The 24,220-nt window shown below is 34.0% G+C and overlaps 2 protein-coding genes across 8 annotated transcripts in view; one reads left to right on the top strand and one right to left on the bottom strand.

Moving 5' to 3' along the window:
• The window catches only part of LOC103317188 (protein spire), a 598,612-nt gene that overhangs the window by 171,688 nt on the left and 402,704 nt on the right, over nucleotides 1-24,220 (bottom strand). The gene's annotated exons all lie outside the window — the stretch shown is intronic.
• On the top strand, nucleotides 20,152-21,312 carry LOC116738670. Its single transcript, XM_032601924.1, has 2 exons — nucleotides 20,152-20,492; nucleotides 20,946-21,312. The coding sequence occupies exons 1-2, from the start codon at nucleotides 20,401-20,403 to the stop codon at nucleotides 21,247-21,249; spliced, it is 396 nt and encodes a 131-aa protein (XP_032457815.1). The 5' UTR covers nucleotides 20,152-20,400; the 3' UTR covers nucleotides 21,250-21,312.

The raw sequence follows: 24,220 nt of genomic DNA, 5'->3' as shown, positions 1-24,220 counted from the left end.
ATTTACCGTAGAGCTCAACAAGGGCAACTAGCACGGGTTAGAGAACGTCGTAATTACAACGAAGATGATCTTCGTGTAATGGTCGTTTTAGCAATGGTTCATTTGAATCCCCACTTTAGTACCCGTGAAATTCAAAGGCAAAGTGGTATACCTATGGCTACTGCTTGGAGAATTCTGAAAAGTCAACGTTATCATCCATATCATATTACTTTGACTCAGGATCTCACACCTGCTTATATGAGGTTAAGGCTACAGTTTTGCCAATGGGCACGACAAATGATTGCTAATGATCGTCACTTTTTTCAATACGTAATGTTTTCTGATGAAGCAAAATTCAAAAGCAATGGAGAGCTTAACCGACACAACTATCATTATTGGTCGAATGTTAATCCGCATTGGTACAGGCAGATAGATAACCAAAATCGTTGGAGTCTTGATGTTTGGTGTGGAATTGTTAACGGATACCTTGTAGGCCCATACTTTTTCGATGAAAATGTAAATGGCCATAATTTTTTACAGTTCCTGAAAGAACGTCTTCCAGTACTTCTTGAAGAAGTAGATTTATACACAAGAGCATGAATGTGGATTCAATTAGATGGAGCTCCTGCGCACTATGCTCGAATAGTTAGACAATATCTTAATCAAAATTACCGTGACAGGTGGATCGGACGCACTGGACATGGAGATTTGGGTGTTCGATGGCCACCGAGATCTCCAGATATGACATCACCCGATTTCTATTTGTGGGGGTATTTGAAAGATATTGTTTATGAACATGAAACTACAACAAGGGAAGATATGATCCACAGAATTCAAACCGCTTGTGAAAACATGCCAAGAGCTGTATTACTCAGAACAGTAGAACATTTTCAGCAGCGAATTGAATTGTGTATCCAACAAAATGGTGGTGTCTTTGAGCACCTGCGTTGAATTTTGAGCAAAAGTGAGAGGCAAGGGGACTCACTCTAATCAAGCACCCCGAAAAGTGAGAGGCAAGGGGACTCACTCTAATCAAGCACCCCGAAAAGTGAGAGGCAAGGGGACTCACTCTAATCAAGCACCCCGAAAAGTGATAGGCAAGGGGACTCACTCTAATCAAGCACCCCAAAGGGAACACAATCCTATTACGTCCACGTCGTTGTTCCTGGGTAACGCTAAAGTTAGGATATAAATATGGACTCCACATAACATTTGATATTGCATTTTTGCACTTTTGACCTTACAAAATAGCTTTGAAGTCAGCAAAGCATAATTACATTTTAAGTCAATTATTCTCTTAATGTTTATTACAATAACAAAATGATAATTCTACGAAAAAATTGAAAGGAAAACAATCTTAGGCTGATACTTCTTATTTGACCTTGAATTGACCTTCTCAAGTTCACTAAGGTAAACTTGAAATGTCATTTCCGACGTAATTTTTTCCGCTGCTCCGTATTCCAAGGTCAAAAATAGGGGTTCCCGTTAAAAAAATACAATGACCTTCAAATGACCTTGAAAATCGAGTTCAAGGTCAAAGATGTTGGTGTCATTAGATGGCCCCTTTTGCTCCCTTCAACTTTTGTCAAGGTCATCTTTCGATATCAGTAAAATAAAACCAGACAAACAGCTGTTTAGCAGATTTTTTGTTATTTGACCTTGAATTGACCTTCTCAAGGTCACCAAAGCAAAGTTAAAATATCCTTTGCGACGTAATTTTTTCCGCTCTATCCGATTCCAAGGTCTAAAATAGAGGTTCCTATTTAAAAAAATCACAGTAACCTTAAATGACCTTGAAAATCGAGTTCAAGGTCATAGGTGTTTGTGTCATTCGATGGCCCCCTTTACCCCCTTCAACTTTTGTTAAGGTCATTTTTCGTTAAAATTAGTTTTTCCATGGTTTTTTGTCGTGGTCGGATTAAAATGAAACACCCTGTATATGAGAAATTAATATTACATGTATACATTGCAATGCTAAACATTTTGCTGCTGAAAAAGTAAATTCTAAATCTACTTTCGATAATTGTTGTAATCATGGAAAAGTTTCAATCCCTAATTCTTTTCAAAATTTTCCTGATGATTTAAGATTTTTATTTGACGGTACAAGACCAAATATTTTTTTTAAAAAGTACGTCGAAACAATAATTCTTTTTCATTTGCATCTCTTAATGTAAACGTTATTAATTTTAACAATAGAAGACCTGGACCATTCTGCTATAAAATTCGAGAACGAATTTATTACTAAATAAATACATCTTTGCATCCAGAACCTGGCCAAAATCCGTCTTATGGTCAACTATTTATTTGTAATGAAAAAGAAGCTGAGCAATATCGCTCAAATAATAATTTAGATAGTAAATTGATTAAAATAATAGATCAAATAATGCGGACTTATTTGCAAAGTCATATGTAATGATGGAAGACGAAATTAAACGGCAAATGTCAGAAGCAGTGCAAAATAATACAGTTTTACCAGAATTTAATTTAGCAATCACTTTAAAAGGTGGATTAGACCCAAAACGCTATAATATTCAAAAGTGTCATGAAGTAGCTGCTATTTTTACTACAAACACAGACGGAAATATTCCTGACTCATACGTAGTTATCAAAAATAAAAATACTAAAAAATTAATACGAATTAATTCAATGGATCCTAATGTTGAGCCTTGGATACATCCTTTATTTTTCCACGTGGATCTCATAAGGAGATAAGGATTTGAAGAAAAATAATTCAAATCGTAGAGTAACGAGATTAAATTATGTCAGAAATCAAATATTAATTCGTGATGAGTTCAGCCCATTTTTAAGAGGTCGCCGATTATTTCAAGAATTTATTGTTGATGGTGATGTTAAAATTAAAGGAAACAGAATTAATTGGCGCAATACACATCAAAAATCGCTGCCACTGTTTTTCTATTACATACAATTTTTTGAATAAAGTTTGCAATTAAAAAACCGAGTCCGTAGCGCCGTAGTGTTAAGTTTAATGAATCATTATACCGAAAGAAAATTTTGATCGGACTTTTTGTTTCTCTAGAAGTTTGAAAATACAAAATACTCCGTGGTGGATTTGCGAAGCTTTTGCGCCGATATCCCCTTAATTATTTAACGTGTCATTGTTAAATATACTGTTAAATATTAGATGTACACTCGATGGTAGTTATGTTTGTAAAATGTTTTTGAAATCTTCAATAAGATTGCCAGATTTATAAATTCTAACCAATCAAAAGCACGACTTCAAAAACGTTTTATAAGAATTAATTACCGACGAGTATAAATGAATATAATTAATACAGCCAACATTCTATAAAAGTAGTTATAGCTACTAGTACACAGGACCGGCTTTAAAATTATAGAATAAAATAGAAATAAATTTTGAATATTAAAAAATGTTTTTAAACTCTTTGTAATTATTTGATGACAATATTAATTATATTAACAAAATCTAACAATAAAATAATATTAATTAAACATTTTTTTTATTTACATTTATAAAAAAATGTAAATCGTGAGATAATAACAATCATAACATTTACATTCTGTACTAAAATGTAATACATAATACGATATTTACTTTTATATTATATGATAACGATATCTTCAATCCCTAACGAAAAAAAAATGAAAACAATTGAAAAAAAAACGTTATGAACTGCAGATGATAGCAGAAAAATGTCGGAATTGAGACACAGATAACAGTAATCTTTTGTTGTCTTCAGTTTTATTTAGTTTGCTACATACTTCGGTTGCATTTTTTTCAGGTGTATAATTTTACAATTTAGAAAATAGATACAAAAATGAATACAACAGACAATAACTATTAATAAGCGAAGACAACAGTTTTTTCATAGTTCAAAACAGTTTTATTCATTTTATAATTGCTGTCTTCTACGTTCACTAGTTTGTTCCCAATCAAAACAGCTATCTTCGGATTTCTACACATTTTTCTTAACTTTTTTAAAAACACGCCTTAAATAACATACAAAAGAATATTATAACATACCAAAACAAAAGTATCAACCAAAGTCAAGTTCTTTATATTTAATCATAATGAAGCAACAACATTTTTTTCGTCAATAAAGGGCTTACTTAACTTAAAGTTAAGTTATATACTGATCAATTAGAAAAACTCACAAGATACTTACTACCTAACTTGCTATGACCGTTTCATTGTACTTATGGTGTTTTTCTGACGTTCTAATACATAAAGAAAAAACTTTAGTTGTTCACCAATAAACAGAATGATACGGTCATGGCAAGTTAGGTAGTAAGTATCTTGTGAGTTTTTCTAATTGATCAGTATATAACTTAACTTAAGTTAAGTAAGCCCTTTATTGACCAAAACAAATGTTGTTGCTTCATTATGATTAAATATAATAAACTGTATTTTGGTTCATTGATCTCAGTTCCTTTTTATCTGTTATTTTGTTGCGGAATATATCAAACTCACCTAACCTTTTACTTTTTTAAAAGTTGATTTTTTGAGATTTTTGTCCTTTTTAGTACATTTTTTTAGGTATTCTATATTTTTCCTACAAATTAAATATAACCATCTTTAGCACATTTTGGCCATGGTTTTATTGTAACATTTTTATCACTAAGATGAAATCACTGATTGTTCTGATACACTACCCTCGAATGATTTCTACACCTAGACACCAAAACCAAGTGCGAACTACCTAGACTTCGTTATCAGCCACCCTGTACACCTAGACGCCGTTCCCGTATGATTCATTTACCTAGACACAAAAAACCACGAAGCGCACTACCTAGACCTCGTCATCGGCCACCCCGTACACCGAGACACCGCCTTTGAATGATGTATTTACCTAGACATAAAAAATTACGGAGCGCACCACCTAGACCTCGTCATCGGTCACCCCGTACACCTAGACACCGTCTTCGAATTACTTTTATACCTAGACACTAAAAACTACATATGATCGAGCATGCGGAAAACCGATAAAAGAGCAATATATTTCATCTGTGTATAGCTGTGCGGCCAACTTCACGGTCCTAACACTTGTTGCGGCTAACTTAACGGTCCTAACATTTTTTGATTTGATTTGAGCATTTTGTGAATGACACACTCGTGTATTATATCAAAGGTAGTTTTCATCAATATTTTTGTTGAAAATCATAGTTAGGCATAATAAAATATGATATAAGTCAAAATATATTAGAGACAAGAAAGGAATGCATTTATTTCTTTTTAATGAAAAATGTGAAACTTAACATAGAAGTAAATAGTAGCGTGGGCACCGCGGCTTCGTCTGCTTCTCAAACTCGCCTCCGTGTGGCGCTACCGCGCTACTTGATAATAGAATCTATCTGTTGAAATCTGGTACCATCCACGGTAAACTAAAAACAACTAAAAAAAACTAATAATACCTATAAATAACTGTTGACTTTGTCTTAATTCCGACATTCTTCTGCTGAACATTTTTGTTTTGTTAAATTATCTTCTGTTTTAGTTTACAATTTACAGATGGAAACTGATATGTGCAGAATTTTTGTTCTACTAAGGATTAATATAAGTATGGAAAATTATGTAATTTTATACAAAATCATATTTTATATTCTAATATAAAGATAAATTAATTTTTTTATTATTTTATTTAATGCTTATCTAAATTATTAAATAAGTCAGTATTTAAAATATATTATGGTATAGTAAAAAACGTTAAAATATTGAAAATTCACATCAGCTTGGGATGTGCAGTAAATTTGTGTAAAATATATTTGAATATAGTAAACATATATAATACATTAATAGAAGTATATAATTTATGATAATGTTTGTTAAAAAATCTATTTGATTATAAGTTACGGTTGATTTAAAAAACATTATATTGTTTAATATTAATTTCTCTTTCTCTACTGATAAACTCATGTGAGTGCTCTTTATATAAAGAAAATAATTACATAACGATTTTTGTCATTTCATATTCACAAACACATAACTTTGAAAAATGGATCATATCTGCAGAAATGATTATCGGAAAAAATGTTATATCTTAATGCGTATAGCAAAAAAATATTTACTTGACATTTTTATATTAAGAGATTTCACTACGTTTAGTCTTTTTCTTGCCAAGGTTTTCACTTTTGAAAAAAGTTTTTTTTGGGAGATTTCAAATCTTTCACAAAGCATATTCCTTGCTATTGGACTTCATGGAAGCTTGATCTATTCGATAGACAACAAGCTACTATTGCTTTAGACAATGATCGCATCGCACATATAATTGTATAGCAATATATGCATGTATACGTATAGCATTATACATGCATATTATAATCGCGTGTCGCCGAGTAGCAGACGAATGTCGGTAAAGTAGATTAATTACCGTAACCACTGGTGTATAATACCTAATATACTCACCGGAAGTCACATGACCAAAGGAGACGAAAAAGATCAGGAGAGGATGGAAACTCTGAACAAAATGAAGTATACCGAGCAAATTTTCAACTTGCCATATTAGGTTAATAACTTAATATTTTTGGATAAACTTTTTATACATGAAAGATTAGGTTAATATATTTAAGTAGATACTAACAGATTGCACATACGCGCAATAATAATGATTTAAATGCAATCAAGATTTTTTTAAGGTTAGGAACACCTAATTTCAAAGTATATAGGGTCGCGCCGTCGACAAATAGTACTTCGTACTTTTTTCTTGCCAACGCGGTGCTGTCGCGCCCCTTGATTCGCAGCATCCCTTTCATTAGGATAAAATCTTCAGATTACATCTTGTGATATGCATAAATGCATTCAGCATGAGTCATTTTATATTCACAAACAGATAGCTTTGAAAGAGAGATCATATCTGCACGAAAACTTATTTGCAGCATTCTTTTTATCTTAAACGAAACTGCAGATTACATTTCGTGATATGCATGAAACCATACGGCATTCAACATTTCATATTCACAAACACATAGTTTCAAAAGAAAGATCATATCAGCACAATAAAATTATTTGCACCATGCCTTTCATCTAGACAAAATCTGCAGATAACATCTTGCGTTATGCATAAATGTATACAGCATTCGCCATTTCGTATTCACAAACACATAGCTTTGAAAAAAGAGCATATCTGCACAAATAATAGTTTGCAGCCTCTTTTTTTTTCTTGATTAAAACCGCAGATTTCATTTTCTGAGATGCATATGCGTCCCTAGTGGAAATAAAAAATGTAATAAAGTGTAATAAAATATAAGAAAATGTAACAAATCGTACCATTTTGTACGTTTTTGTTGGATTTCGGACCTTTTTTACGTTTTATTACAGTTTGCTACATTTTATTACATTTTGTTACATTTTATTACAATTTATTACAAATCCATTTATCCAGGATTTAATGGGGGTCTCTTTTATTACAATTTATTACAATTCATTACATTTTTTCCCACTACGGGTCATTTCATATTCACAAACACATAGCTATTATTACATAAATAATTATTTGCAGCATCCCATTTATCTCGCTATATACACATAAAAAATTATTTGCAGCATCCCATTTATCTCGACCAAAATTGCAGATTTAATCTTGTGATATGCATGTGCGTCATTTCATATTCACAAACACATAGAATTAAAAAAAGATTATACATGCACAAATAACTATTTGCAGCATCACGTTGATCTCGATCAAAACTGCAGATTTTATCTTGTGATATGTAGGATTACTTACAGCATTCGTCATTATATGTCACGAACACAAAACTTAAAAAAAAACGATTATATCTGCACAAGTAATTATTTGCAGCATTCCTTTTATGTAAATCGAATCTGCAGATAACATTTTGTGATATGCATGAATACATAAATCGTCATTCCATATTCACAAACACATAGCTTTAAAAAAGCAGCATATCTGCACAAATATTTAATCGCAGCATCCCTTTCATCCGGACCAATTTTAAAGTAATCTTTATTGATCCATGTGTGTATATATATATATATATATATATATATATATATATATATATACATCGTCGAGAGCTCCAGGCACTTCTTGCTGCTATCGTAGCTACCAGAAGAGTGACCAGGCTCGGTTTCGCTGCCTGATATTTCGGCTCCCCTCTCTTGGCCCTTCGAGATGAGCTGTTGTTTGTTTCTCGGCGACTAGGCGCAGTTTCGGGTATAGCGCTGCCTCTCGTGTCGCGCTATAATTTCTCTCTCTCTCTCTCTCGCACCTACCTTGCTTGTCCTATGCTTATGCTTCGCGGGCGACTCCTGTCGCCTCGGCATGCGTCTCGTAGGTGCGCGCGAAGCATAAGCATAGGACAAGCAAGGTAGGTACGAGAGAGAGATAGAGAGAGAAAGTATAGCGCGACACGAGAGGCAGCGCTATACCCGAAACGGCGCCTAGTCGCCGAGAAACAAACATCAGCTCATCACGAAGGGCCAAGAGAGGGGAACCGAAATACCAGGCAGCGAAACCGAGCATGGTCACTCTTCTGGTAGCTGCGATAGCAGCAAGAAGTGCCCGGGGCTCTCGACGAGGCGAGTAGCGGACGGAGCGGGATTTCAGCATGGCGATCCCGATCAGCCAGGCGAGCATTAGCCCGATGGGAGAGAGAGGCGCAGCCACAGGCAGGATTTCCTGGGCACGTGAGGGCGAGAAGAAACAGGGCACAACCAGCTCGACGGATTCCCTGAGCAGCGCGCGGCCGACTTCGAACGACGCAGCAGAAACTGACGGCGCACCGAATATCCTGTAAGTGTCGGTGCGCAGCGCACCTGTTACTCTCTCTCTTTCTCTCTCTGTCTCTCTCTCACGAAAGGCGCGCGGCGCAAACAGTGTGATAGACGCTGTAGATAGGTTAGATAGTAACATTCATCAAGCTAGTGCAGCTAAAAGCACATAACCTCGGTAAGCGTCTCGTGTACGCAAGATACATGCGAGTATATAATACCCGGACCGAGCGACGGTCGGAAGAAATTCTATTAGTTAATTTAGGAAAATAATGTTTATACCGGGCGTAACTAGCCCGAGAGATCAAGCACAAATATACTGAGTAAAAATCTTTATTATGCATGCAAACCCTGCTTCCAACTTTCATTTCAGCCAGCCAAGCAGAAAGTATATATATATATATATATATATATATATATATATATATATATATATATATATATATATATATATATATATATATATTGATATATATATATATATATATATATATATATATATATATATATATATATATATATATATATATATATATATATATATATATATATATTGATATATATATATATATATATATATATATATATATATATATATATATATTGATATCTAGAACATATAGCACTAATAATCCGCGCCACTTGATATGATAGAAGTGTGTGGGAAAGCAATATCTAACTACACTATACGTATAGCTTATTAATGGCAAACTTCACGATCCTAACGTTTTTCTGTCTGGAGAATCGCAAAATCGCGGATGGTTCGTTATTACATAAATATAATCGTCTTTTTGCTAATATTTTTACTGGAAATCTCAATAAAACATAAGCTACAATTTTTGCAGCAGGTTAAATGACGGAAAAATAATAATAAATAATAAATCCAACTACATTGCATGCGCAGCTAACTTAACGGTTCTAACATTTGTCTGGATAATAAAGAGATGATTTGAGCATTCGAGAATTACACATCCATTTATTTTGAAAATGAAACAGTTTTTTGCCAATATTTCTGGTAGAATCATAGTTTACCATAAACACATGCTAATGGGTCAAAAATTAACTAAAAACAGTAATAATATGCATTTTTTCTGGATACTGTAAAAATCCGAACATCAATATAGAAGTAAATAGTGTCGCGGCGCACTATGGGCGATTTCAGGAAAAGTATTGTCAAAATCAAATTGCGCCTCTCAGGAAAGTGCTAGTGACCTAATTTTTTTTTAATGAAGGTTGTACTTTTCAGATATAGGGAAAAATATCAGAATATTGTTTTCTGATGATGTCGAGCCGGGGCACCTATGAAAAGTACGAAATTTTAAGAAAACGATATTTTAGCTACTTGTTAATGCATTAATATGCCATAAAAATGCATTTTAAATTAATTGGGATTTAAATTAATTAATGAATGATTGTTTTTTACCTACATAACCTAAAAGTTCATCTATTTCGACCTATTGTACTAAGAAACGTAAATCCGGGACTTAAAATTATCATAAATCACGGACCTAGTAATTATATATATTATACTATAATTTGATTAGCTTCGAACATTATATTCTAATAATACGACACTATATAAACAAGAAAACATGTTATTTTAAAGTATTCTAACCTACAGGAATTTTAAATCTGAGAAGTTTCATTCTGTAGCATGAAAGATTTCAAAGTTAACACACATAAAATTGTTGATACAATAAAATATTATTATTCTCACCACATATAACGTACATAAATTGTTATATATATCTATCTATATATATATATATATATATATATATATATATATATACACACACACACACACCCACACACACATATATATATATATATATATAATTATGTAAACTAGACTATTACATTACATGTTAACGCTATAGTATTTACACGTTATATAGTAACAATTAACAACGAAATAATAACTCTGTGATATAAGTATTCCATTTCCAATTAATATGATAACCTTCTATTATTTCATAATAATTACATTATAGATTCTTCATCAGAATTATCATAAGTCATATTACTCTCATCATCATTTGCGTTCTGGTTTTCTTCTTCCCACTCTTCTTCGTTCATAATATGCCTATAAAATAGATATAGTATAGTTGATATGTATTTATACAGAACCTTTCTAACTCGTCTAATTTAAGCTCCTTTTTGTATTTAAATAAAGCTAATATAGTTACAATATTTTTAACCAAATCTACATTAATTTCCAATGACCTTGCAATTTTTTTCGGATCTTCAAAACATCTACGAGCTATATTTCCAGTATTTGTTGTTCCATGGCCTTGTAATACTTCGTCCACTCCAACTCCGAAATCAATGGAAACTTTTTTCTGCACATCTCTTTTTCGAATTTGATGTCGCTCTGAAAATATTAGAATGTATAAATTAATAAAAAACATTAATAGCAATTATTGATTAATGAGGTAGTTGCTTAAGCTGATTTCAATATTGATTTCAGTGTGAAATCAGCGTTGATTCAATATTGAATCCACGTTGAATCAACATTGAATTTGTCCGAAAACGCAACGTGGATTCAAAGTTCAATCAGGGTTGAAATAAAATTGTAAAAAAAACCGCCAAGACGTGGGCTCGAACCCAAGACTTTTTGAATAGTAGACGAACGACTTGACCACTAAGCCATTTCGACACTTGCAATGTATATCTCATAATGGAACATACACGGAAACCTATAGGTGGCAAATAGTCTCGAAGCTTGGTACCTTCCCGAGAGCACAGAGAGGTCCAGTTGAGGGTCCAGTTCAGTATTATTATAAAAATCATGATAGAGTAGGTTAATTTTCGGTTATTCTCTATAGTATTCCTTTTATATTACATTAGAGATATAAATGTAAGTGTCGAAATGGCTAAGTGGTCAAGTTATTCGTCTACTATTCAAAAGGTCTCGGGTTCGAGCCCAGGTTTTAGCGATATTTTTTTTACAATTATTTATTTCAACTCTGATTGAACCCTGAAATCCAGCACTGAATTCAGTCTGAAATCAACGCTGAATCCACGTTGCGTTTTCGGACAAATTCAATGTTGATTCAACGTTGATTCAACGTAGATTCAGTACTGAATCAACGCTGATTTCAGACTGAAATCAATATTGAAATCAGCATTGAATCAACGTTGATCGTTTTGACGGGAAAAACATCATGCACATAATTATTATAGACGCACCTTTTAGCGGTTCTCGAATATCCCACGTTTTGAATGGCATTCTATAAGAAATGTTTAGGAGATGCTCAAATGTATTAATTTCCGCGTGCAATAATCCCAAACCATACTTCAGTGATTCAGCAACAGGAGTGAAATTATTACCAAATTCTCCAAAATGATGAGACGTTATCTTACAAATTGGACATCTACTGGTTGCTCTATTTCCCACTATTACATTTAAACATTTGCCATCAAAAAGAGTTTGTGTAATTTCATAAGAAACGCAAATGTTTTTTCCATTGGACAGACTAAATTTATAAGAACTGAGATTCTTTATTTCATTTTCTAATCGATTGTATTCACGTATGGTCGAATCATCTGTTTTTTTTTCGAATGCAATTCTTAATGGTCAACAAAGCCTTACACTTTGAGGAATTGGATTGATCCATGATTTTCCATCAGACTTATTAGAGCTTATTTTAATGATAATGAAGCTTGTAACGAAGAGGGACTGCTCGGCAGCTTCGCTTTCATTTACAGTATCCTTATATTTTTTATGTACATTTTTTTGGCCTGAAGAACTATCGAACCCGACAGTTACAGAAAGCGTTAAATCAATCAAGTCGTTGACACTTCAATCCAAAGCAACTGCATTGTAAAGTCGCTCACTAGTTTTATTTAACATCTCCTGCATGGATACCACAATCTGTACCTCAGAAATATCGTAACCATTTGTTAGACATTCGGACAAAGCTTTGGAAATTCCTGAATAGCAGGGATAAATGGGAGCATTTCTCATTTTACAATCTTTAGATAAACTTATGTAAGAATTTTTATTCAAGTTGTGCTCTAAATAAAATGCTGCAGCTGAATCTGCTGTATGTTTCAATATATTTGACTCACACTGTTGATTATTCTCATTTTGCGTTCCATTGGATAAATCAGTATCATCTACGGTGAATTTCTTTGCAAGACTTAACGCTATTTCTAAAATTTCAACATCATTTTGGGCGAAGCCACATACCTCTCTTGCTCGTCTATATTTAGTAGATAATAGAGTAATCTGATATTATGGTATATCTTCCACCATTGGAACCTTTTCTGACTTTTCTTGGTCGTCCTCTATTGTGCTTATTTTTTCTTTTTCGTCAGCCCATCTTATGAATTATAACGATATATGATTTTGTGAATAGCGTGTATGATCTTCAATAAATTTAACATATACAGGGGGTATGCCGAAAAAAAATTGATTCTAGCCTTCTGCAAGGAAAAATTTTTAAGATGAATTTTTAAATTTACGTATCTTTTTTAAAATATAAATTTTGGCATTTCTTCGTTTTTTTTTTTTTTGTGTAAAAGTAATTATATGATATCACTCACGATTTATTCTGATAATTTTTGCACCTAATTTTAATAAAAAAAAAACAACATAATATATTTTTGGAAAGATGTGCATTAATTTGTCGGAATTTATGCTGTGATGAAACTGTGATCTTATTTTATTTAATTATTTTAAGTAAGTATTTATCGTATGCCACAGAAATTTCTGAAAAAATGCCACAATAATGAGTTTTATCGAAAACTTAGCCTAATTCTGTGGATTTACGGCAAAACGACTTTAATCAATTTTTTGTAGTTTTTAGATGTTAGCAAATTTAATTTTTTTTTATAATATGTACTCAAGTCATTTTGCTTTTGAGCCACAGAATCATTTCCTTTTATTATCTTTGGCGACAGATTCTAATTTTTCAATATTTTAAAACTTACCGTTTGAACAATTTCGTAACTGAAATAACACTTTATAAAAATTATACTTTGTAAACAATAATACTTTGTAAAAAACAACACCTTGTGAAAAATAACATTTGCTTGCTTTTCAAAACTAGGATTTACATAAATATATATTCTTTAATTAGTTATGGGAAACAACGTCTTCTGTTAAAATAGTGCATAGAGTATATAGATTTTATGCGCAATTTTTTAAAATGATTTTTCTTTTTGTAATATTTAAATAATGTTAATTTTCGATAAATATGAAATTATTATGAATGCATATAAAAATAATATAAATATTATATAATATATTTGTATGTACATTCATAATATTTAAGTGATCAAAACATGACAATATTAAATATTACAAAGAGAAAAATCATTTTAGAAAATTGAACATGAACTCCATATAATCTGTACACTACGATAACATTTGAAAAAATAATGACATATAATTAAAAATAATAACAACTAAAATCACTTATCACTATATCCATTTCCAAATAAAAATTAAATATAAATTAATAATAATCAATAATAATTAAGAAATTAAACAAAAACAAAATTCTTTTAGAAAATATAAAAAAAAAACAAATAATTGCAAATAATGACAGAAAAATTTATATAATTTTGACTATTAGTATTTTTTGTTATATTCTAATATTTCCTATTATCTGATCTTATCTATATAAAGTAATGGTAAGTGGTACTTATATCACATAGTTATTAATTCGTTGCTAATTGTTACTATATAACGTGTAAATACTGTAGCGTTAACATGTAATGTAATAGTCTAGGTTACATAATTATATATATATATATATATATATATATATATATAACAATTTATGTACGTTATATGTGGTGAGAATAATATAATATTTTATTTTATCAACAATTTTATGTGTGTTAACTTTGAAATCTTTCATGCTACAGAATGAAACTTCTCAGATTTAAAATTCCTGTAGGTTAGAATACTTTAAAATAACATGTTTTCTTGTTTATATAGTGTCGTATTATTAGAATATAATGTTCGAAGCTAATCAAATTATAGTATAATATATATAATTACTAGGTCCGTGATTTATGATAATTTTAAGTCCCGGATTTACGTTTCTTAGTACAATAGGTCGAAATAGATGAACTTTTAGGTTATGTAGGTAAAAAAAATCATTCATTAATTAAAAAAATAGTATATGATTGTCTCAAAATTTCCCAATTATTTTAAAATGCATTTTTATGGCATATGAATGCATTAACAAGTAGCTAAAATATTGTTTTCTTAAAATTTCGTACTTTTCATAGATGCCCCGGCTCGACATCATCAGAAAACAATATTCTGATATTTTTCCCTATATCTGAGAAGTACAACCTTCATTAAAAAAAAAATTAGGTCCCTAGCACTTGACAATACTTTTCCTGAAATTGCCCATAGTGCGGCGCCGTGGCTTCGTCTGCTTTTCAATCTCGCCTTCGCGGCGCTACTGTGCCACTTGATAGGGAAACTCAAAGTTGTAAATACTGATCTGAAGACAGATAAGGATAAAAATAATATCTAACTTGTATAGATCTCATGACATTCCAAAAACTGAGTTTATTAGGCACGACCGGGACACGGAAGTGCCTTATAGTTTTGTCATAGAAAAATGTGTGAGATGCGATATCTCACGAAATTTTCGACCGATCGGGCTGAAATTTTGGGAGGAGTCTCCTCTCGCACAAACCTAAAAACTATTTTTTTTATCCCGATTTTCTACGTTTTTTAAAATGCGGGCACAATTTGTTTAATTTTGGCATGTTTTTTGAATACAAATTTTGGTTTTACACGATTATCTCTGAAAGACTTTAATCAATCAGGCTAAAAATTTGTGTGCGAACTCCTCTCATAATAGTGAGGTTCCGAATTTATTTTGTGCTTGATCCTGCACAAATGCGCAGAATGCCGTCACCTCCAAAAAGCGCTAAAAACGTTTTTTTGGCTTTAACTCCTGATGTTGGCGTAGAAGCTGGTCTCCTCTCCGCCTTGCGCTCCGAAGGGTACATCTTAAGAGCTTGAGCTCTTCTTTCAACGAACTTAAGCAAATCTGAAAACTTAGGAAGAGCGCTGTTGATATCACGCTCCGGCTCGTCCGCCTCCGGCACGTACTCCTGGTCCTTCTCACTCAGCTCAGCCTCCCACAGCTTCCGAGACTCCGGATCCAGGCGATCGGACAACAAGAAAACAAACCAAATAGCCCAATGATCAACTGGAAGTTTCTAATTTGTCAAAGCTCGAACGATCCGCTTGGCCTCATCAGCGAACGCACGCATTTCAGCAGCCGATTCCTTCTTCATCTGCGGAATTTCTAAAAACGAAGTCAAGAGTTTATTGATCATCAACCTAGGATTATTATAACGATCCTTAAGCGTCTGCCAAGTGCTCGCATAATTCGCATTGGTTGTCATCACGTCCTTGATCAGCTCTGCAGCCACACCAGTCAAGCATAACTTGAGATACTGCAGTTTCGTGACGTCAGAAATGCCAGAACGACTATGCACGAGAGAAGTGAAAAGATCGCTAAAACTAGCCCAGTCCTCGTCTTTACCTGAGAACGTAGGTAAACTAATTTTCGGAAGCTTGACAACCTCAGGATCTGAGTCCGACTCCCCCATACTAGCGCTATCATCAGCATCAGGCTTGTCGAATAAAGCAAGCAGTGTTAGGATCTCGTCAAGAGCTGATTCGTAAACACCCTGAATGCGATCGAACCATTGATCTGCAATATATGCATCTGTCTCTGCATCGTCCCTAACGACAATTTCAGAATGCGTCTTCCTAGTCTCCACCCAAATCTGCTTAACAGCATCAAGTCGCGCCTGGACCATGCTTTTATTAAGCGAGTCACGCTGCTTAGCAAGCAGGCGTGTACGAATGCTCTCAATTTCGGCTTTTCGAGCCGTCTGTAACGCAGTCAGTTTCTTCAGCGCAATAGGAGCCATGATGCTCGCAAAGTCTCCCTATACGTAACGCAAACTTAAAGAAAATAAGTGTCGTGCACGCACGCCGCTAATCCGCGGACACAACCGCAGTGTGTCTAAGAAGTCGCCGCTCCCTAATCCGCAAACGTCAACACACGCGCGCGGCGCAAGGCCTCGCTTCCGAGAGCGCTCGATTGGCCGAGTATGTAAACAAGAGCGCGCGGCGCTATACAAAACGTTCACACTGAGGCTGAGAAAAACAATACTTGGAACTTCAACAGAAATATAATATGCTACTGGAAAAAGTCGTTACAGTGTGAGCGCGTTTGTGTACAGATTTTATATACTACGTTTATCGCACGATTATGCCCGATAGAACAAAGAAAAACGCACGAAAAAACCAATCACTCACTCCTCACCCGGGGCACCATGAATATTAATCTTGGAACGAGTGAAAGAACTCAGAGTGAGTTCCAACAAAAGGAAAGGGTTGAGTGAGTGAAGGGTTCTTTTTAATTAACACACACGATTTCGCGGTACACAAAAAGCACTTGCTTTGGCGTAAAAACCCTCACGGTTTAGAGGGAAAAGCCTCAGCAAGTGTAAGCTTTATTGAAAATAAGGAAAGGGAAACTATACAAATAAAAGAAAGAGAACAGTGACTCTAAAAGAGAAAAAACTCAAGTGAAAGAACGCACGCAAACGCAAAGACGCGAGGTACCTTTTCCGCACGCAGAGAGAGCTCTCTTACCGCAAAGACGAACGCAAAAACCGCCGCTGAAGAGGGCGTTGAGCAGGCCTCGTCGTAGTCCGCCGCTGCTTCCGTCCTGGCCTGGAGGTCTGGAAGCCGGGCCTGGGGAGCGAAAGGATGGTCCGCAACCGTGCACCAAGCGCACCCCGACGTCTCGGGGAGCCAGACGCTTGGCACGAGGGCAACAAGGGGTGTTGCCGCTGTTCGCTCGCCCCGAAGGAGTCACGTACAACACGTGGACACCTTCGCCAACAAACCTTAAGACTATCGCCTCGAGGCACACTCACACACTCGCACAAATACACACACGCAAACGACGCGATCGCGAATTTTCCGCTAAACACTACCAACACGGCGCAGAACGAGGTGAACAGTGATAGCTCTGAGAAGAACAAGTCACTGGCTCACCGTCAGAAGACAACAAAAATCGAAAAGCGTAAGGAAGCCAAACGTGCGAAGCGCTAGGCAGTCCGAACAGGAATCCGCACGCGCGGGCCCTTCGCGCGCTCGCAAGCGGGGCCGGCGGCGCGCAACTCGACGCATGCGCGCGCGCTCTCAACGTCGCAACGGAGAGCGAGCGGCGGCGCGAAATTCAAAAAGCCTAAATTTACACCTACACTACTTGAACGAATAAAACGAACTGAACAGCAGCTTTACATTTACATGAAAATATTAAATGTTAAAGTTATAGATATTTTTAAAACACAACTTATTACTCAAAGCAAATATATTTTGTAAATGCTTTGATGCAAAACACAGCCGCAAAAACGATTTTTGATAGAAATAGTTTAATAACGATCTAGATGCGACGCGCCCACAGGCCCCAAGTTGTGTAGGGATATCTCCTTATCATTATAAGCTTATAGTTAAATTCTGAATATTATCTCGTACATGTATATAAATAAGACAACATAAACGTAATTGTATAAACTCGTAATAAGCGCATGAAATTTGACAACAGATAATTGATATTTTTTAAATTGAATCAGCACAATTTACTTTCAAAATTTAAGTATATTGTACTGAACTAGAAAACCTAAACTTAATAATAATGAAAATAACTGAGATTGAAGAAAGGCTCTGAGAAGCCTGACACATCCCTCTATACTAAGGCTATACTCTAAACAATCAATTTTATAAATTATGCCTTACTACTAAATCAAATCTTCGCTGGACTAATTAATAAAAATCTTCTATTTTGTTCCATGGAATTCTCTGGAAAATATTTTCCCTTGCTGCAACTGCTTGCCATTATGTTCAATTTGTTCACCTAAAAAAAGGATAAAATTAAAATCAAAAAATAACCTCTGCAATGTTAAAAATATTCTAAGTGAAACCATTTATGCACTAAATGCATGGCTGTACATACATATAACCTGCATCTTAGAAACACTGCATCTGCAAAAATAAAAATTATATCAATCGCATGAAATGTATTTAAATTATATAGAACATATTGTACCTGAAAGTTACACACTAACAGTGATCCAGTGTTATCGATAATCAGGCATGAGATCAGTGCCCTTAATTATACTGCTCCCCTCCAGCCATGATGTCCTTGAAATAGCCAGTAACGCCAGGTGCTACACTTCCCAGACAGTGCGAATCAGCTCCAGGATAGAGCATGCATGGCCCAATTGGCAGCGATAATTAGTAAATTATCACTGTCCTCTGACACCAATGCCGTATAGCCACCAGTAGGAGACATCACAATTACAACACTGATTTAACTCTGAAAACAGATCACACAATTACATAGTCACTGATTTCTGTTTTAAAGAGGATGAATACAAGAACAAAGCAATACTTTTTGTAGATTTGTGTAATCGTCACTTAGACAGCATCTCACAAAAAAAATATATCAGCACAGCAGTAGAATCAACAGGAGCAGCAGGCAGGAGTAGGCACAAAAATAAATATAACCTTCAAGTAAAAAGTCAAGTTTCTTGCTGGAGTTACGTATCTTCCCATATTGAAGCATTCTTCGATGGACTGACACTCACACATCGCATCGTCAGAACCATTCCGGGTGCATCACTTTTAAATACGTTTTGCACCGTCTTACAAAGCAAGAACCGCGAGCAGCCGATCCGCGAGCGAGATCGGCTGCTTTAAAACATATACAGGCACTATAACAGCACTTCTGATTTTTGAACTACTTATAACACTGCTGCATCGCGTCGTTGTTGTCGTTTTGCACTACGCACTCACTTATAATATCGCCGAAGAGTTAAACCGAGCAACACATTGCGGTTACCGAAGGCCGGGAGGCCGTTTCGAAACGTCAAAATACATGGCATCAGACGGCTGCGTGGACATGTCAGCAGCCGGTCGCCAGATCGACGCGCACAATGTATGCGCAGTAGTCAAGCTCGTTTCAAAAGAACTAACGAACAGTTGTACGACTTTTTGTTTAAATGATAATATGACCAATACTTTTTCTGTTCAAATTGCGCAAAACCGAGGCATAGTTGCTGTTTGGTAATAAATCTATCTTTGTGCAAAATTCATGACTTTAGGAGCGGAATGGAATCTAATATAATTTAAATTTTTGAATTCAAGTTCTATAAATAGATAATTATTTTATAAAAAAATGTTTCTTTTATTGATTTGTTAGAGCGAAGCTCTTTTATGGAGGTTCTGCGGCTGGAGCGAACTGGGAAATTTTAAGACGCTCGACACTAGACGCTTTGAGAGAGGGGGAAGTCGAGCAGAGCTGGATACCGTAGCGCGTAAGAAACGGAGAGAGAGAGAGAGAGAGAGAGAGAGAGAGAGAGAGAGAGAGAGAGAAAGAGAGAGAGAGAGAAAGAGTAGGGAGGGAAAGGGGCGGGGCTAGCGTCAGAGTGGGATACAACAGCACACTCTCTCTCTCTCTCTCTCTCTCTCTCTCTCTCTCTCTCGTTCTTTCTCTTTCTAAGCAAGAACGATATAGATATAGTAGCACGCGCGGTCTCGGCTTGGCGTCGGTTATGTTATATTCGCATATACGCGTTTTCTTCAGTTTCATATTATCTGCTACATAAAAGCAACAAGTGTAAACAGTGAAATACACAGTTAAATAATGGATCTCACTAGTTCATCCACCGACGATGAAAAAATTATTCCAAAAAAAGTTTTAGTTCTATCAGAAAATTATGAACCAACCAATGCTGCGTAAGTACACAAATTATACTAACTAACGATATTACAGGTTATGTTTTTGTATTTTTTATGCATACATATACATATACGTATTACTTAAATACACAGGTTATATTTTCGTATACTTATATGCATACATATAAGTATTTAAATACACAGGTTATGCTTTCGTATTTTATATGCATACATATAAGTATAACTTAAATATAGTTTATTTCTTTTCGTATTTTTTTTTTCGTATTTTCGTGTTGCTATATACCAAAACAATAATGATATAACAAATATAACTACACCAAATATCGAAATAATGGTTAATAATAGTACGGGTTTTGCAACAACTCATAATACTGTTAGAGACATATGTTCAGCAACGTACAAACTACAAAATGATGTTGAACTAGTAATGGTAGCTATCTATATCTTACCAAGTCAAAAAATTGAGGACATCATTTACTTTATCCACAGCACACTTCTACAATATACAGGAGGAGCAGCACTACTTGGACTCGATACGCACAAAATTCCACTTATTTTGTCTGGAGACATTAATATTAATTTTGCAGATGACAAATCGGAGCCGTTAAAAAAATTTCTTATAGACAAATTTAATTTAACAATGAACAACAGTTCTTCACAATCGACGACTAACTATGGCACCACCATCGATGCCGTTTTCTCTAGATTTATTGATAATATACAGTCAGAAACATATACATGTTATTTTAGTTACCACAAACCTATCGTATCCATTATCAACTGTGATAAATAAATCCATATACATTAAATTGTATTATTCTTTGTACATATTAAAAATAAGACTTTCAAAAATAAAGCGTATTCTTTCATTCTGTTTACATTTCCAAAATCACTATAAAATCAATATTTAATTAGTCAAGAGCTTCGCTCTCATCGGCTGTCCCTAGACAGCTCACATGTTTTTTTTTTTAATAAATAGGTAACAGAGCGAATGTAAAACATAAACGATAAATATAAAGCGAGCGCGAAGCGTTTTGCGTGCCTTGCATCGCGAAGCCATGCAAGGCTGCAAGCCACCCTAGCCGTAAGGCCGCGCGTGGCGCGCTAGTTACTAATATTAAAGATTTCAAAAGAAAAAAACAAAATACTAAAAATCACCTTGTAATTGGTGACTCTAATATAGATATACGAAAACTAGATAATTATAGTTAGGAGTATTTAAATAATTTCTTAGAGAAAGGATACGTACTAGGATTCCAATCAATAACAAAACCTGCTACCTCTGATAATAGTGGATCTTGCATTGACAATATCTTCATCAACAAACAAACACAATTACTATAAAGACTTATAAAATAGAACACTTGATTACAGATTACTATCCACTACTTATAGCTCTTATAAAAAAATGAAATTTAGTAACTGGCACAAGAAAATACACTGTATTGATTATAAAAAATTTAAAAAACCGCTGTCAATTCTTGGGTATGTAGCTTCCTCCAACTAAATTTATAGTTTCAATGGATACAATATAGTTCAAATATATAGTCTATTAATGATTTTTAAAATACTTTTAATCTTAATTATTTTACTGTCCTCATAAGCACATAAAATCATGAATTTTCTTAAAACATTCTAAACTTTAGTTAGCAAGTTAAAAGTTTAACAAAAATAGTAATTTTCAGTTTTACATTGTATACAGGGTGAGAGACCAGAAAATTTAAATCTTAATATCTTTTGAACTGATCGATTTCATAAGCTGCCAAAAGAACTAAGCCAAAGTAAGCAAAAAATCTATCTTCTCCCAAAATTTAATTTTTACTCCCGTAATCGTACGACATCAAAAACCCATTTTTTTTGTTTTCGATTTTTAGCTCAAAAACTAGTCGCTAAGATGGCTTACAAATTTTACAGTAAATACATATCATCGTTTTTTATTGTCATACATTTTTTCAATACGTTTGACAATTTAGTTTCAAGACATTAAACTTTTTTTTAAAAATCACCTATTTTATCTTATCAATTGAACAGAACGGTCAATCTGGAAAATATTGCGGGAAAAAAGTAGGAAATTTTACGCTTTTTTAGATACACTATTGTTGAATATATTGTATGAATCATATCATCATAAAAAAAATATATATTTTTTCAAAAATCGAAAAAATGACTATAATATGGCCATAAAATTGTCAAAATCATAAAAAAAGGTTCCTAAATTCAGAATCAGAAAAAATATATACACGTCAAATTTGATTACGCTCGATCGCGTGGTTCCAGAATCATGACGGAATACGTACACACTCACACACACACACATACAGCCATCTGCACAGCCATTTTCTAAAAATGCATGTTACTATTACAAAGCTTCTTCTAGGAGGAAGTAAAATACGCGGATAAAGAAAATTGGAATGAGATATTGACAATGAATGATCCTAACGAAGCTCTTAATTCACTTATTGACAAAATAAAAAATTGGACTGCGCAGTCAACGATTACTAAAAAAAAAAGGAATAGGAAAATAGAAAAAAATAAGCCAAGATATAATTGGATAACAAGTGCAATTATAAATGAGAAATAACAATTATGAATAAGACTCAAAAAAAAGAATATAAAAATTATGAGAAAATATTAAACAAAGTCATCAGAGATGCCAAGCAAAAAAACAATAGTACCGAGGTTGAAAAAAACTGCTCGAATCCTAGAGATCTCTGGAGAATAATAAATAAAAAATTAGGCAAAAACACAAAAAGAACTGCTTCTATTACACAAATTAGTGACACAAATAAACAACGTGTTGAAAAAATACGAAATTATAAAGAAATAGCTAACACTATGAACAAATACTTTAGCGAAATCGGATCAGAACTAACTAAAAAAATTAAACAACCAACTAACTACACATTAAGAATGTCTGAACAAAACCCAATTTCGATTTTCTTGAATCCTACAAACTAATAGAAAAAATCATTAAAGATATGCCGCTGAAGAGCGGAGGAGTAGATACTATAAATACAATGGCACATTACACAACTAGGGGCGAAAGTTGGCTTTTTTATCATCCGAGTCTGAACAAGCCAATTTGCTCCTTGTTGTGTACCGTGCTTTTTATAATCAGGGCAGGAAAATTTCGAAAATTCCAAAAATTAAAAAAAAATTTTAAATTTTGTAGGCGAAATAGACAGCACACACAGACACTTCCGCCCCCGGGGCATGAGTAATTTACTTTCGCCCCTAGGGAAAAAACACTTTTGCCTTAAGATATATGTATATATGTATGTTTGGGTGTGTTTATATGTACACATACACACCAAAACACTAAAAAGGCCTTTCGTCCAGGCTTGAAAAACTCGACCTTTGCTCCACTTTTTCGTAGACAAAAAGCGCGTTATCGATGTACGTGTTATGAAAAAAACTATAAATTATCTGTCTAAACACATTATTAACACACTTGTACATATATGCAATCTATCGATTGAAAAAGCTACTTGGCCAGAAGCCTTGACAAGTACTGACATTCCAATTTACAAATCAAACGATAAAAATCATGTTGAAAATTACAGGCCAATCTCCTTAATATCAAAACTTGCTGAAATTTGGAAAAATTCGTTTAGAAAGCTTCTAGAAAGTTCTAGAAAAAATTAATTTACATCAGACTGAACAATTTTGCCAGTAGCTATAATATCATTTCAAAAAATCAGTCTGGTTTGGTAAAGAATAGGGGAACTAAAGAAGCAGTTGAATACACATCAAATAAAATATAC

The sequence above is a fragment of the Nasonia vitripennis genome, assembly GCF_009193385.2.
Source record: "Nasonia vitripennis strain AsymCx chromosome 4 unlocalized genomic scaffold, Nvit_psr_1.1 chr4_random0004, whole genome shotgun sequence".
NCBI classification, from domain to species: Eukaryota; Metazoa; Arthropoda; class Insecta; order Hymenoptera; family Pteromalidae; genus Nasonia; species Nasonia vitripennis.
This window is presented reverse-complemented; position numbering and strand designations above follow the sequence as displayed.

What these genes read in the sequence shown, in the direction of transcription:
- LOC116738670 (XM_032601924.1), top strand. Translation starts at nt 20,401, where the DNA reads ATGGATCTCACTAGTTCATCCACCGACGATGAAAAAATTATTCCAAAA. An exon ending in TATGAACCAACCAATGCTGC is followed by an intron (nt 20,493 to 20,945) that starts GTAAGTACACAA and finishes CTTTATCCACAG; the next exon opens with CACACTTCTACAATATACAG.